This window comes from Nansenia antarctica (assembly GCF_963989245.1).
Source record: "Nansenia antarctica genome assembly, chromosome: 2".
NCBI classification, from domain to species: Eukaryota; Metazoa; Chordata; class Actinopteri; order Argentiniformes; family Microstomatidae; genus Nansenia; species Nansenia antarctica.
The window spans coordinates 56241607-56258243 of record NC_137675.1 but is presented as its reverse complement, the minus strand read 5'-3'; the positions used below and the strand labels follow the sequence as shown (position 1 = coordinate 56258243).

At 46.5% G+C, this 16637-nt stretch overlaps 1 protein-coding gene across 1 annotated transcript in view; it reads left to right on the top strand.

Moving 5' to 3' along the window:
• Positions 1–12572: 12572 nt before the first annotated feature.
• grin2ca (glutamate receptor, ionotropic, N-methyl D-aspartate 2Ca) overlaps positions 12573–16637 on the top strand; it is a gene marked incomplete at both ends in the record, with an annotated part of 36964 nt that continues 32899 nt past the window's right edge. Inside the window, one exon of the mRNA XM_080524511.1 lies at positions 12573–12998. Coding sequence (XP_080380637.1) covers positions 12573–12998 — 426 coding nt within the window. The remainder of the gene's footprint in view (positions 12999–16637) is intronic.

The following is a 16637-nucleotide window of genomic DNA, read 5'->3' as shown; positions in this document are numbered from 1 at the left end:
GTGTGCTGACCAAGCAAACGCGGTGGTGCTATACATCTGATAAGGGGGATAGGAGATATTTATCAACGTTATGTCCACTGACAGGCAAACACATGTTCCCATGTCCTTGGCTTTTAAAGAAATAATTGGGTGGACTGCTTCTGCCTTCGCCAACTCTGGTGGTCATTCGTGGTGTGCGTTGAATAAGATCAGACAGGAATTGCTTAAGATTAATTCACATGTATCGTATTTGATGCGCATTTCGTTGTTTTGGTGCACAACACAGTTATTTTGTCAATACTAGATTTTGAAATGTGGTAGAACGCTGATGGATGTTCCTATACTGCAGGGCATTTGCATGATGTGCCAATCATATCAGTCCTTGATGGCTGAAGTGCTCTGCGCACCTTGACGTTCAGACAAACACTGACAATGTCACACGTTTCACATCATTTGTCAAGGGACCTTCGGGTGGTGTTGACAGAATACTAAACTAACAGAATACTAGAGCTACATTATTTCACATCTGCTGAGGTTGTAAAAGACCTACTGGGCTTAGAATTCCTAAAACCATGCTACTCTACATATGACCCCCCCATGCTACTCTACATATGACCCCCCCATGCTACTCTACATATAACCCCCCCATGCTACTCTACATATGACCCCCCCATGCTACTCTACATATGACCCCCCCATACTACTCTACATATGACCCCCCCATACTACTCTACATATGACCCCCCCATGCTACTCTACATATGACCCCCCCATACTACTCTACATATGACCCCCCCATGCTACTCTACATATGACCCCCCCATGCTACTCTACATATGACCCCCCCATACTACTCTACATATGACCCCCCCATGCTACTCTACATATGACCCCCCCATGCTACTCTACATATGACCCCCCCATGCTACTCTACATATGACCCTCCCATGCTACTCTACATATGACCCTCCCATACTACTCTACATATGACCCCCCCATGCTACTCTACATATGACCCCCCCATGCTACTCTACATATGACCCCCCCCATACTACTCTACATATGACCCCCCCATACTACTCTACATATGACCCCCCCATGCTACTCTACATATGACCCCCCCATGCTACTCTACATATGACCCCCCCATGCTACTCTACATATGACCCCCCCATGCTACTCTACATATGACCCCCCGCCATGCTACTCTACATATGACCCCCCCTATGCTACTCTACATATGACCCCCCCTATGCTACTCTACATATGACCCCCCAATGCTACTCTACATATGACCCCCCCTATGCTACTCTACATATGACCCCCCCATGCTACTCTACATATGACTCCCCCATGCTACTTTACATATGACCCCCCATGCTACTCTACATATGACCCCCCCATGCTACTCTACATATGACTCCCCCATGCTACTCTACATATGACCCCCCATGCTACTCTACATATGACTCCCCCATGCTACTTTACATATGACCCCCCCATGCTACTCTACATATGACCCCCCCATACTACTCTACATATGACCCTCCCATGCTACTCTACATACAACCCCCCCATGCTACTCTACATATGACCCCCCCATACTACTCTACATATGACCCCCCCATGCTACTTTACATATGACCCCCCCATGCTACTCTACATATGACCCCCCCATGCTACTCTACATATGACCCCCCCATGCTACTCTACATATGACCCCCCCATACTCCTCTACATATGACCCCCACATGCTACTCTACATACAACCCCCCCATGCTACTCTACATATGACCCCCCCATACTACTCTACATATGACCCCCGATGCTACTCTACATATGACCCCCCCATGCTACTCTACATATGACCCCCCCATACTCCTCTACATATGACCCCCACATGCTACTCTACATACAACCCCCCCATGCTACTCTACATATGACCCCCCCATGCTCCTCTACATATGACCCCCGATGCTACTCTACATATGACCCCCCCATGCTACTCTACATATGACCCCCCCATACTACTCTACATATGACCCCCCCATACTACTATACATATGACCCCTCTATGCTACTCTACATATGACCCCCCCATACTACTCTACATATGACCCCCCCATGCTACTCTACATATGACCCCCCCATGCTACTCTACATATGACCCCCCCATGCTACTCTACATATGACCCCCCCATGCTACTCTACATATGACCCCCCCATGCTACTCTACATATGACCCCCCCATGCTACTCTACATATGACCCCCCCATACTACTCTACATATGACCCCCCCATGCTACTCTACATATGACCCCCCCATGCTACTTTACATATGACCCCCCCATGCTACTCTACATATGACCCCCCCATGCTACTCTACATATGACCCCCCATGCTACTCTACATATGACCCCCCCATGCTACTCTACATGACTCCCCCATGCTACTCTACATATGACCCCCCCATGCTACTCTACATATGACCCCCCCATACTACTCTACATATGACCCCCCCATACTACTCTACATATGACCCCCCCATGCTCCTCTACATATGACCCCCCCATACTACTCTACATATGACCCCCCCATACTACTCTACATATGACCCCCCCATACTACTCTACATATGACCCCCCCATACTACTCTACATATGACCCCCCCATGCTCCTCTACATATGACCCCCGATGCTACTCTACATATGACCCCCCCATACTACTCTACATATGACCCCCCCATGCTACTCTACATATGACCCCCCCATGCTACTCTACATATGACCCCCCATGCTACTCTACATATGACCCCCCCATACTACTCTACATATGACCCCCCCATACTACTCTACATATGACCCCCCGATACTACTCTACATATGACCCCCCCATACTACTCTACATATGACCCCCCCATGCTACTCTACATATGACTCCCCCATGCTACTCTACATATGACCCCCCCATGCTACTCTACATATGACCCCCCCATGCTACTCTACATATGACCCTCCCATGCTACTCTACATATGACCCCCCCATGCTACTCTACATATGACCCCCCCATGCTACTCTACATATGACCCCCCCATACTACTCTACATATGACCCCCCCATGCTACTCTACATATGACCCCCCCATGCTACTCTACATATGACCCCTCTATGCTACTCTACATATGACCCCCCCATACTACTCTACATATGACCCCCCCATACTACTCTACATATGACCCCCCCGTGCTACTCTACATATGACCCCCCCATACTACTCTACATATGACCCCCCCATACTACTCTACATATGACCCCCCCGTGCTACTCTACATATGACCCCCCCATGCTACTCTACATATGACCCCCCCATGCTACTCTACATATGACCCCTCTATGCTACTCTACATATGACCCCCCCATGCTACTCTACATATGACCCCCCCATGCTACTCTACATATGACCCTCCCATACTACTCTACATATGACCCCCCCATGCTACTCTACATATGACCCCCCCATACTACTCTACATATGACCCCCCCATGCTACTCTACATATGACCCCCCCATACTACTCTACATATGACCCCCCCATACTACTCTACATATGACCCCCCCATACTACTCTACATATGACCCCCCCGTGCTACTCTACATATGACCCCCCCATGCTACTCTACATATGACCCCCCCATGCTACTCTACATATGACCCCTCTATGCTACTCTACATATGACCCCCCCATGCTACTCTACATATGACCCCCCCATGCTACTCTACATATGACCCCCCCATGCTACTCTACATATGACCCCCCCATGCTACTCTACATATGACCCCCCCATGCTACTCTACATATGACCCCCCCATGCTACTCTACATATGACCCCCCCATACTACTCTACATATGACCCCCCCGTGCTACTCTACATATGACCCCCCCATACTACTCTACATATGACCCTCCCATACTACTCTACATATGACCCCCCCATGCTACTCTACATATGACCCCCCGCCATGCTACTCTACATATGACCCCCCCGTGCTACTCTACATATGACCCCCCCATACTACTCTACATGACCCCCCCATGCTACTCTACATATGACCCCCCCCCCCCATGCTACTCTACACATGCGTATACCATTGAAGAGACCCTAATGTTCCTCACAGCCAAACCAGAACATTGGCAGAAGCCTATGGCGTCTCCCTAACTGAATCTGATGGCCTGAGTGAAGACCCCCCCCCCTCCTGCCCCCACCCCCAAACTCCCATGGAGAAACATTGAAACAGCGGGAGGGATCATTGGCTGTCAGATTTATCGAGATTACAGTGGGCTGGGTTTCCAATCCTCGGCAGATCAATCACTTGTCATGTACACTTAATGCAACAGCATGTCTGAAATATGTCCACCATGCCGTCGCTGGCGGCTTAGAAGAAAGCATCCCGGGGGGGGGGGGGGGGGTGGGGGGGGGGGTCCTTATTAGGACTGGGACAGAAACTAATATCATTGAGTGTATCAGTTTGATGTGATTCTCTCCCCAAAGGTCAGGGAGGGTAGGAGATAAATCAGTGGTGGCCGGGATTGAAAATGTCTATTGGGGTGGGGGGTTCCACTGGGGAGGGAGCTTGTCATGTAGGGGGGGGGGGGGGGGGAAGACACGGTGGAATATGGGACAGGGGGTGACGACTGTAGGTTATATCCTTTTTATGTGACAGTTTATCATGAAGCCATGATACGGAAAATATGGGAGCCTGAGATAAAGGAGTGAGCCTGCAGGGAGGGAAAGTGTCAGGGATGTGACAGTCTGACATGTGGCGCTGCCATCCGCTCCGGCCCAGGACCACCAAATCACCCCGGCCCAACGACATAGCGTAGCGTAGTAGTGAGTCACAGCTGAAAGAGTCAACACTGCATCAGATAGGCCGGTGTCACCAGTCGTTGGAAGGTAAAATTGAATTGAATATTGACCTTGATATAATGTGACAACAATACAAGTTATCACGTCTCAGTAGAGGGAAAACCAGGTGCAAGTGTCTGATTTGAGATAGGGGGCCGATATGTCAACATCTCACCGACCCTGTGCACTGTGGGGTGTCGTCTTTACGAGGCAAGGTTAACACATAAAATATCGTCTTGTCTCTGTTTGGAGTGCTGGGAATACAACACCTGCACATATGTGTGGCAGCAGCTGGTGAAAGCGGGAACAAGTCGGCAACCGACCAAATGTTTCGACTTTTATTCTGAAAAATGTAAATAGATTTCAACGTTGTTGAAAATCTATGAAAATGTAAATTAGTGTTATAGTTAACTAGGTAGTAGTGGACATTACTCACCGAATCCATTGCATTGCAATATTTTGGCATTGATTTTAAATGTATTTAAAATGTTCTGAATAAAAGTTTTAACATATTGATTGGTTGCCGACAAGAAGTGTGTGTGAAATGTGTGTTTGTGTGTGTGTGTGTGTGTGTGTGCGTGTGTGTGTGTGTGTGTCTGTGTGCGTGCGTGCGTGTGTGTGTGTGTGTGTGTGTGTGTGTGTGTGTGTGTGCGTGTGTGTGCGTGTGTGTCATTTGTATCAGTTTGTTCGCCATTCCCATAAGGCCCTGCTCCATTCACTTATTCCATATTGGTCGCTATCTGCAATGGGTAGAAAACATGTATCACACATTAAACACCAAGTGAAACAGTCACTGTAATGCATTATAATCTATCCTTCTGTAGCTCGCTCCCAGTACTATGAATGTTGGTAATATCCTGCAATACTTGTGCATTACAGCCTATATTGAATCTTGTCTGATCGAAGTCTAGAAACATAGTGCTAGAGCTTTTGACATTGAGGATTACAGATCCATGTTGATATTACGTTACTGACTTTTTCATTACTTCACATCCGAATTTGTGGACCTACATTATTGGAGATAGATTGGTTCAGTGATCTCCCAAAGACTGGGTTGGACGCAGCCTGATCCACCTGGGCAGAGGTGTCAGGGGGCAGAAAGGCACGTGGTGGCACTCGTTAAGGGGGCACGTCCCCTAGTCTCCTTAGTTAAGTGTCTGCTTCCACGTTGCAGAGCTAAAGGGATGCCTAGGCAGGATGGAGATACTCTAGTGCAGTGCAGTATGGTCAGACACAGAGGAGGAGAGAGAGTGTACAGTGTGACACACACAGCGCTTCATTTGATTTGAGCTGCTGGAGGGGGTTAGTGTACTTGTAAACTATTTGATCAAGCTATGTAGACTATTGATTCCCACTTCATACGAATAAACGAATGAATACAAATACTCGCTACCTGAAGTTGGCCTAGCTATTTTGGACATAAAATTAGGAATGATTCTGGTTCTAGATGGCAGGAAAAAAGCTTATTTCAGGTGTTTGAAAAATACAGTCTTTTAACTTTGAGGGGTGTGTGGGGGGGACTCCCCCTCTCCTTCCCTTCACGTTCTTTGAAACCCCCTCAGAAATAATGGGTGTATGACCCCCCTGCACCTGGCAGCTAAAGCCTGGGATCTGCTGACCAACATAGTTTTGTTCATCCGACAGGTCGCAGGATACTTTAGATGGATCACACCACAAACACGTTCTGAAAACCACTGGCAGGACTGACGCAGGACTGACGCAGGACCGAGGACTGATGGAAGGGAGAATCGGATGAAAAGAAGTTACTTTCCCTTTTCCATGAATACCACAATGTCTGGCTCAACAGATGGTCAAAGGACAGGGAATTGAAGGGATCAAGGAAAACAATATAGAAGTGCCTGGCCCGATTCAAAGGTGGTAAAACGATCGATTTCATTCTGACAGCATGTTGTACTATACTTAAAATGAATATTGATTATACAAGGTGGCAATGGATTTTCGAGGATTTAGAACGCCTGTATTCTTTTTGGTCACGGCCGAGCTAAGCACATAATCACAGGTAATGAAAGGTGTCGTGAACTGTGACCTTCATAATGATCGGATGATAGATTCGTTTGTGGACTTTGTATTAGTGAAGGTCAAATTGTCAATTAGACTGTGTCTAATAACCTAATCCGTAATGCAGAACACTTGCACAATTTATGGAAGGGAAGATAGATTTATTGCTACATTATAGTATAGTTATTATAGTCCTGGAAGGGAATTGATATATGATATATGATTCAGTAATACCATTTTCATGTACAGTACTGGTGTACACATTCTGTTCATGAATGTGAATACTTTTAATACATGTTGAATGAATAAATGTTTGCGTCATTCAATACATACGTAGGTCTAATGATACAGAAAAGCTTCCTAAAGTCTAAAAGGTGATAATGGTCGGTTTGGTATGTTGAGGTGGTCGGCAGCGGTTCCACTGAGAGAGAGAGAGAGAGAGAGAGAGAGAGAGAGAGAGAGGGAGAGAGAGGGAGAGAGAGTGAGAGGGAGGGAGAGAGAGAGAGAGCGCAAGAGAGAGAGAGAGAGACAAGAGACACAGACAGAAAGAAAGAATGAGAAATGGGGACACAAGAGAGAGAGAAGGACAGAGAGAAAGAGGGAGAGGAGAGAGAGAGAGAGAGCAGAGAGAGAGAGCGAGAGAGAGAGAGTGAGAGAGAGAGAGAGCGAGGGAGAGAGAGAGAGAGTGCGAGAGAGAGAGAGAGGATATGTTACCAGCATCAGTGCCACAGGGCCACCAGCATGCAGGCCCAGGGAAGGAGCATATTGACCAGAGGCTACTAGGGATGGGAGAGGTGTAGGTCCTAGCAGCAGATCCCTGCTCTGAATACAAAACCACCCATTAAGTCTGCTTAGCACTGTGAGCCAGATGTATTTACCACTATGGTCTCACCTTAATGAGCTGGGCAGGGAGTTTGGCCCTTTGACAGCACAGTCCAAAGCCTTGACTTCAAAGCAGAAGCTCCTGAACAGGTGCCACAACCGTAAAAAAAAGGTAAATACATGTCTCATCTCACTTCCAACCAATCCCTGTTAGGACAACGCAAGTAGCTGAAATGGCGTGAGACAGACATAATTGCATGTGTCTGTCAGTCCAGACAAAACAAAACTCATTTATCAGGTGTTACCAAAACAAACTTCACCCCCTGTCATTGAGGGTCGTTATAACATATCTGGAGCTACCATCCTACCATCCAGTTAGCGTCCGTTGTGTGAGAAGGAGAAGCAGCAGAGAAACACTGGTCCTCAAATTGGAAAGTGCTTCCACCATCTCACCCACTAGAGGGGGATAAGCACTTCCACATTGTAAACCCAACTGCACTGGGACTGGGAGCCAAGGTGAAGAAGATCCTGAGTGTAGGATTAAGACAGTTGCAACTGCTGGCCATGAAACAGAAGCAGAATGTCAAGCACACATATTGAATCTGGTATGTCTTTTTTTCCCCTGTCACCTCTCTAACTATTTTATTGGATGGCAGTTTTTAGAAAGGTATGACATAACCTTTGTGGTCCAACCAGGGATTTGCTCAGCGGTGCTATGCAGCGTTATGGGGGAAAGTGGTCTGAGCTGTTTGTAAGTGCCAGGCTGGAACAGTGGAACTGGCTTTGATCTAATCTGGTCTCTGCACCCTCGTGCCAACGTAGGTTTAGGGAGAGCCAAGTGAGAGAGGTCACTAAGCTGAAGAAAATTCCCACTGGTAGAGTCGCCGGGACCAAGCGCTAGAGCTGTGAAAGCGTGTGGAGCTGACGACGCACATATCAGAGGGGGGTGGGAGAAAAATATCCAACCAATGAGCTAAAAGTTGGGGATGCTTGCGGAGTGGATTACATCTCTAGAGAGCAACGCATTTGACATGGCTGGTGTGCATCCCAAAATCCGGGCTGAGATTACAGCTCGAATTACTTAGTTATGTGTCTCTGTGTACAGTACATTGGAAATAATTCTCCTTCCAATGCCTCTCAATGAGTATGAGTCGTTATAATAGAAATGTGGAAAAAATATATATATAATATATAATATATAAAATATATTTAATATATATATTTTTTTTATATCAAAAAAATAAAATAATATATATATATATATAGGCTATATATTATAGTATGTTATAGACATGAGTCAGAGATTTTACACCATTTTGTGTTGTCTCTGCTAGTTGCACTGTGGCTGCTTCCAAGATACCTTGACGGCATCGAGGCATTCTGAAAGAAGGCACACGCTGACACGCGGATGGGAGATCGACCCTCAGGGTTATCTCATCTAGCCTGGTCCTCTTGAGCGGTAGCAGGGCTCCCAGGGAGCTCCATTTTGAGACCGGAGGAGCCTCTGTGGACTGCTTCTATGGAGGACATGTCCGACTTGTCAGAATCCTCATCCTTCGGCTCCCACGCCACCATAGCAGGTTGGGCAGAAGGGAGGAAATCCAGATCAGTGCCATCATCTCCACCCCCCATTCTGAGAACTCAGTGTTGGAGGTACAGCCAGCTAGCTCGCTATCCTCACTGTAGTCATCCTCTTCATTGGACAAGGAGCCCTAGCCAAGCAGTGGCTTAAGGCAGGTCCAGCGATACAGGAAGAGTCGGCGGTAGCCTACACAAGGGACAAGTTTATAAGCCTATTAATTGAGGAAATAGCATTGAGCTGGCAGAGGTTCAAACTATTCAAAAGAATTGTGAGCACACAAGCTATGCCATTATGCAAGTGTGAGCACACAACCGCAGGATTCCAGTAGAGTTTATTGAGGTTTATTGGGGTCTTCAGCGAGCGAAACAGCGCGTGTCCCGTCGTGACGAGTCAGACCGAATCGTCTGACAGAGAAGCAAAATAAACTATGTGTGTCGCCCCCAAAAAATCCAACAGATAATACAATGTGATTGATGTACATAGCGCATTTCAATATCTCTGAGTAGAAAACATTTCCACAGTTCTCTTTTTGATCCCTAACAAGGGAGTAAAGCCTCCCAACCCTTGTATGCACTGCTACGGTTTGGGGAGGATTTAGCTCCAGCGCAGCGGCAAAGCCTCTTTGTATTTTGTGGACTTTGGGTCATGACCAACCACGACTGCGATATGCCATGCAACAATAAACAGGTTTCATGACAGAATAGTTCAACATTGGAGAACTTGGCAGAGGTAGAATCTCAGTTTGTTCGAGCTACACTCATCTTGTCAGGTGTGGTCCTATTGGGGCCAGAGTAGACTTTTCTGTGATTTCATCACCTCACAATAGGTCTTACTCTGTTTGCCACACACTTTGGTAATAAGGGGCATATCGACAAAAACGAAACCATTTGATTAAGTCGATGATGACTCATTCCCTGTTCCGTTTAATTCCACATCCACATTTGCTCCAGTAATCCCTCACGCAGTTAACCTTCAGACATCTGCCTCAGCTGTTTCTCCACCTTGATTAAACGTGTGGAAGGTCAAAACTTTTTAACATTTTTAACACGTACAGGTGGCTCCCCTTCAAATACATTAATCCTAAACTAAGCCATGCGAAAGGCCTTGAGACAAGTCATTAAGAAATAACACAGATGTGGACCGGGGGTTTATCGTAAAATGAATACAAAATGCCTCTGAACTGAGTCCTGCAGTGACAGATCAAATTTTGTTAAAGGATATTTATTCAATGAAGATGTGAAACACGTACGCTAATCTGCACAGCACACATTATATTTTTGATCAGGTACTGAATCTATAAAAGCTTTCTAATTAGGTATGTCCATCCCCATAAACCATACATTAATCAGTAATAAGTATTCCAAATGACTATGCAGTATAATGGCGCTCTTTCCATATTCTACTGATAATGGCCCCAACCAGTGTGCAGAAAGCCCTTTGCTCCTGTGGAAGGGAGAGAGTAGCGTTTCAGACAGCTATCACCCCATCCGACCACTCTTTGGGGAACACCACCACTTTGTACGTGAACACACTCCATCAATGATAGCATGAGCCTGTCATCCCTATGCAGGGGTAGAGGACTGGGAGGGAGTGAGTGAGTGAGTGAGTGAGTGAGTGAGTGAGTGAGTGAGTGAATGAGAGAGTGAGTGAGTGAGTGCATCTTACTTTTGTGTGTACATGTGTGTGTGTGTGTGTGTGTGTGTGTGTGTGTGTGTGTGTGTGTGTGTGTGTGTGTGTGTGTGTGTGTGTAGGGTTGGTGGTAGTAGTGGTGGTGGTGGTGGTGGGGGGGGGGGGTTACTGCTCTGCTGTGGGTCCCCCTGCCTGTCATCCCAGATCTCTTGATAGGGTGATACAATCATGCTGTGGGCCTTGACGGCCGCCAGGGGATTACAGAGGATTACATTGTATTCACCCCACTGTGATTCAAGATTCAAACGCATGGTAAATCAGGTCCCTGTGGCAGGTCCCAGTGTGTCAGGCGTATATAGACACAGAGGCCCACAGGCAGCAGTTGGACAGATAAGACACAAAGCCTGAGTCCCTTTGACAGATCAACATGGCGGCTAACCATACACTAGCCAATGGAATAGTGGGAGTAGTATAATGCTACTGCAGAATGAATATGACTTCATGACTTCTGAGCTCATGTGAAAAGTGTATTCTCTTTTCTTTTCACCGGGGTCCCCCAAAGCTGTGAATATCTGAAACAACCAGTAATGATTTTTGGAAAGCAAAAGATTGTATTGGGTTTCTGGTTGAGATCTTCGATTGGTAATTGTTGAATGAATTGCCTGGAAATAGTTTAGCTAGGATGCATACTGTAATTAAAATCTGAAAGTGAATCCGCAAACGTACTCTGTCATTTGGGAAAGCGCATTTCAGTCTGGAAGTAATTCTGTAAACAGCGCTTACTTGCTCATCTCAGGAAAAAACTAAGTGAATGCAGACAGTATCAAACCAATCATGTATAAATGTGAAGTCAATTTTAGCACACACAAACAAAACTTGCTGGTACACTAATTTGAGTTGTGTAGCTTCAACCATCCCTTCTGCAGAGTTGTCATAATAATACAATCCTATGATCTTCTGTGGCCCAAACACGGCATGCACCTGTTCACGTCACAAAATACCCATGCATGCAGACTTTTTTTTAGAAAGATTAAGTTGGAATGCTCTGCAGCAGCGCAGTGAATTTTAACGACAAAATAACCTGTCACGAGAGAGAAATAACAAATCCTCTGGTTCTCCATTTGTTGCATTAAACAGCAGCCACCATCTGCTGGGTAGGACTGCAGAGTACAGTAGAGGGGTGGCAGCTGCCACAGAAGGCAGTGCAACCTGGCCACTGCATCGTGTTGCACTCTGAAAAGTACGTCCCTGGGCTCCTCATCTGGCCACTTCTAATGGGGGCTCTCACGGCCCTCTCAGGCTTAGAGGCACAACAGTGTACGGAGCAGAGGGGAGGCTAAAGGGCCTTTTCTCCAAATACGCTGACTCTAAACAAACTGCAGTTGTGGTTGTCTAGCCGGGAGGGATTACTAAGCATTATCACAACATTTCAGATAATAAATTGGTGAAAAAGGGACCTGTATCTAATGTCTACCCCCCCCGCACCCCCCCTCCCCTCTTTCTCTGTTCCCCTCTCCCTACCTCTCCCTCTCTCTTCCCACCCCACGCCCGCCGAACGCTTCCCTCCCTCCCTCCCTCCCTCCCTCCATCCCTCCCTCCCTCCCTCCCTCCCTCCCTCAGGCAGTAGGCGACTGAGATGGGCGTTCGTCTAGGCCGCTTGAGCGACTCCCCTCGGTGGCCGCCGCTGCTGCTGTTGCTGCTCTGCGCTGCCCTCTGCTGCCGGGGCCGGCCGTACGGGACGCCCACGCCGGCGGTCAACGTGGCGGTGGTGTTCAGCGGCTCGGCCTACCAGACGGAGATCAAGGGCCGGCTGAGTCGGGAGAACTTCATGGATCTGCCCCTGGAGGTGAACCCCATCACGGTGCTGGTCAACAACACCAACCCGCGGGCTCTGCTGACGCGCATCTGCGACACGCTGGCCGCCAACCGCGTGCATGGCGTGGTGTTCGAGGACAACATCGGCTCGGAGGCCGTGGCGCAGATCCTGGACTTTATCTCCACGCAGACGGCCGTGCCGATCGTGGGCATCAGCGGGGGCTCCGCCGTCGTCCTGCCGTACAAGGTCAGTGAGGAGGGCTCCGGGAGAGAGGCGTGCCAGTGTCCGTGCCCGCGGAACAGGCTGTCCCGGGCACATCACAATGGCTCTCCTTCTGTCTTGTTTTGATCACTTTGAGGGTCAAATTAGAATTTGTCCGACACTGTTGTAGAGGAAAATTTGGTCAAAGTCTAGACGATTGCTTATTTAGTATCCATATGGAGTTCTCAGGAGTTTTGGAGCTAGAGGAAGCTTTTTCATGGGAATTATTCTATTGTTTATTGGTCGATATCATGTTTTATTCTACCCGTGTCAGCGAAAGACCAAGCAGGCAACCGTCCCTAGAGGAATTCACAGGCTGAATAACAAAAGCGGAAAAAAAATCGCAGTCAGGGTGAGCGAATCACTCAGTGCTCGAGAGCTCTCTACCATTCACACTGCAGCCAACAGATATTAGGCTGGTAATTATCAGCTTCTTAATGAACTTTGTCATTAGCAGACAGGAGGCATTGCCATTCCGAAGTGACTTACAGCACATGATGTAGTTACACACACACAGAATACTAATGTTGTGTGCTTAGGCCCACATAGAGTTTAATCTGGATAGCCCTCGCTGCGCTGACTGAAACAACAAGATACAGAGTTTGACATTGTCCATGTCACTATCACCAAGGTGCAATATCCAAGGGGTGTCCAAATATGTTGAATGATGTCCACATGAAATTGTGATGAGAGAACCCCGTGAAGACCAAGAGAAAAACATGGTGGCCGATGACTTCATAGTATTTTCAGTCAGATACAGTTAAAACCTTACCCATGTACAGTGCAAACGTAGTCCAATGTAGTCTAATACAGAAAAACAGAGATAAATCCGATTAGAAAACAAATGCCAAATGTCCACTTTGATAGAGTTACGCTATTACATTCATGTGTTGTATTACTGCAGTGCGTGCACTGGGTTTCTGAGCAGGTGCCCGATGTTTGAGCGATGTTTGTACAAACTGCAAATACAAATTGCTTTTAGAAGGCAGCCTCATATCTTTCGGAGCAATTATCCACGTCTCAGAACATTACCACAAAGGCCTCTGCTGCCACGGAGACAAACTTTAATTACTGCAAAAAAGGGTTGTGTTCTCTAACAACATCACGATCTTACCCTCTCAGAGGAGATGCACAGCGTCGGCTTTCTACGACGCAGAGACAGACAGGGTGGACGTTATGGGCATCAGCGTCACTGCGTTATTGCTTCAGCTTCTGTGCAAATTGATGTGTGTCGAGAATACAGGCCGATTCAGATTCCAGGGGCACGGCTCTCCCCATCCGCAGACAGTAAACAAAACGTTTATGCAGCCTAGGAAACAGATGTGAGATAAAGCAGGCTGCTGACCTCCGTCAGGGCGAACAGGCGGGAGAGGAGTCGAGCATTGTAAACGCTTCATCAAGACGACTCGTCTCGACGCTTATCGCTAGGCTTTTGTTAGTATCCGGCACACACAGCTGAGTTGAATTGTGTCGAAAAATATGAGGTATGCATGTCGCCTCTGCTTCCTATCAGTTAAGCCACGGCGCAAATAACATTTTCTCCCTTGTGTTTGTAGGATTTTCATAATAAACACGTTAACCGTAACTGATAGACGGCCCGGGCCATGGGCTCTCAGTACCCCCATTATACATTCACATCCATACAGACTCTCATTCAGGGTTGTAGTTCAATATAAAACTGTTTACAAGGTACGCCTCAAACTGGATTGAATTTGAATAGATTTCTTTTTCAAAAAAGGTAGATGAATTTGACTTGAACACTCTTTTCTTTTGCGAGTGGCTGATAGAATGTTCCTGCTTAAACATAAGTCACCCTAGGTCCATCAGAACTGCAGTGATAGATAAGGGGCAAGAAAATGGTAATACTGTCAGTATTAAGCCAGATGCAAGCAAACACAGAGTACCCAGTGCCATAGTAACCCAACAGCTGCAGTTGTAATTGGAATTTCCTTATTCCAGTCCCCAATTTACTGGACGGCTCCCCTGTCAGATCGCTTCATTTCAGAAAACATGCTGGGCAATCTGGACGTTGGCATGGTTTCTATGGCAATAAAAAGAGGTGTGACTCCGTAGATAGCTAATACCTTCCGGAGGTCATTTACACTCTAATTACCCCAACTTGGGAACTGCAACAGCTAATCATTCATCATAAATTACAGCATAAATAAAATAAGAAAGAAAAAACAAACACATAAAGGTTGGATGCTGTTCGATTGTAAGACTTGTTTTGACTAATCTGTAAATAGCCAATAAAGGAAATGTGTTTGGAAATCAGAGGTTCATCTGTAATACTAAGCCTTTCTGTTGGTGGACATAATGTCCCCACTGGAGCCTCACCGGCTCCGGGAATTACTCTGCATTCAAGCGGTAATAGCCTCAATGGACAGCCAGTTAATGTCTTTAACTAAATATTGGGAACAACCTCAGACACTGTAATAATGTATTCAAATCTGCCTAAACCTCAACATGTGGCCATACTTTTGACAACAAACCAAACTTTAAGACCTACTGTAGGTACGGTACCATTCATCTGAAGTACTTGACTCAAGTCGTTATAAGTGATATGTTTGTTATATCATTAATAACAATCACAGTTCAGAGTACCGTCAACAACACAGCTCACAGCAGAGTAGAGTATGAGGACTTTCAGTCACCAGGACCAAGAGTGTAAGGCTGAGGCAGCAAGGCCCTGGTTATAACTGGCATACACCCCTGTCTCTCTTGATCCACCACGGCCATCAACAACACTTGGTGGAAACTATACTTTGATGTCAGTCAGCACATCTGTTTCATGTCTCGGATATGCTTGAATATGAATCTTATCTTTCAGCGTGAAGATGAGGAGGTTCACAGTGAGTGTAGTTGTGCACGTCACACTCTAAATCAACCCTTCAACTGTCAGTAGTCAAGCCTTTTGTGTTACACTATATAGAATACATTTCACCAAGGATGAAAGATTGCTCACCATTGATTGATGTGTGGGATGTCATCCAAGCTGGTCAACAAGACAACGCAGCCAACAGCGCAACCTCATTCAGTGTTCATACAGTGAATGTAGAGTGTCAGAGCTGAAGAGGCAGCGGAACATTAACTGAAAATGGATTCCTGCCCTGGGGACATTTTGTTTAATTAGCATGTTGATTAGCTAAATTAAAACAACCCATTATGTATTTTCCATGTCTGTTATTGAAGTGAGAGAAAAAAAAGTTGAAGCAATCATTGGATAACTGATAGTCAATAATCAATCAATTAATTAATTAAGTATTAATCCATGGATGTGCGTGTGAGTGAAGCCTCCCGTTCTTTTTTTCAGAAGAAGAATCGGGCAGCGCGGCCGAGTACAACCCCTAACAGAATGTGCTTGTTTGTTTTCACCACCAGAACACAGCGAAAACCTCCCTTATCTTGTGGATTCTAATCTGGCTGCGAGGCTGTGTACAGCCGTATATCAACTTCTGATGGAAATGAAATCAAAGCTGCGTGGGTATCACCAATCAATCACTGATCAATCATTAATCACCGTCCTTGTTCAGTGCACGGACAGTGGATGAATCAATAGCAGTAATCATGGCTAAATGCGCATGCCTGGAATGTTAAAAGCTGAACCCTAGCCAAGCCTTGGCT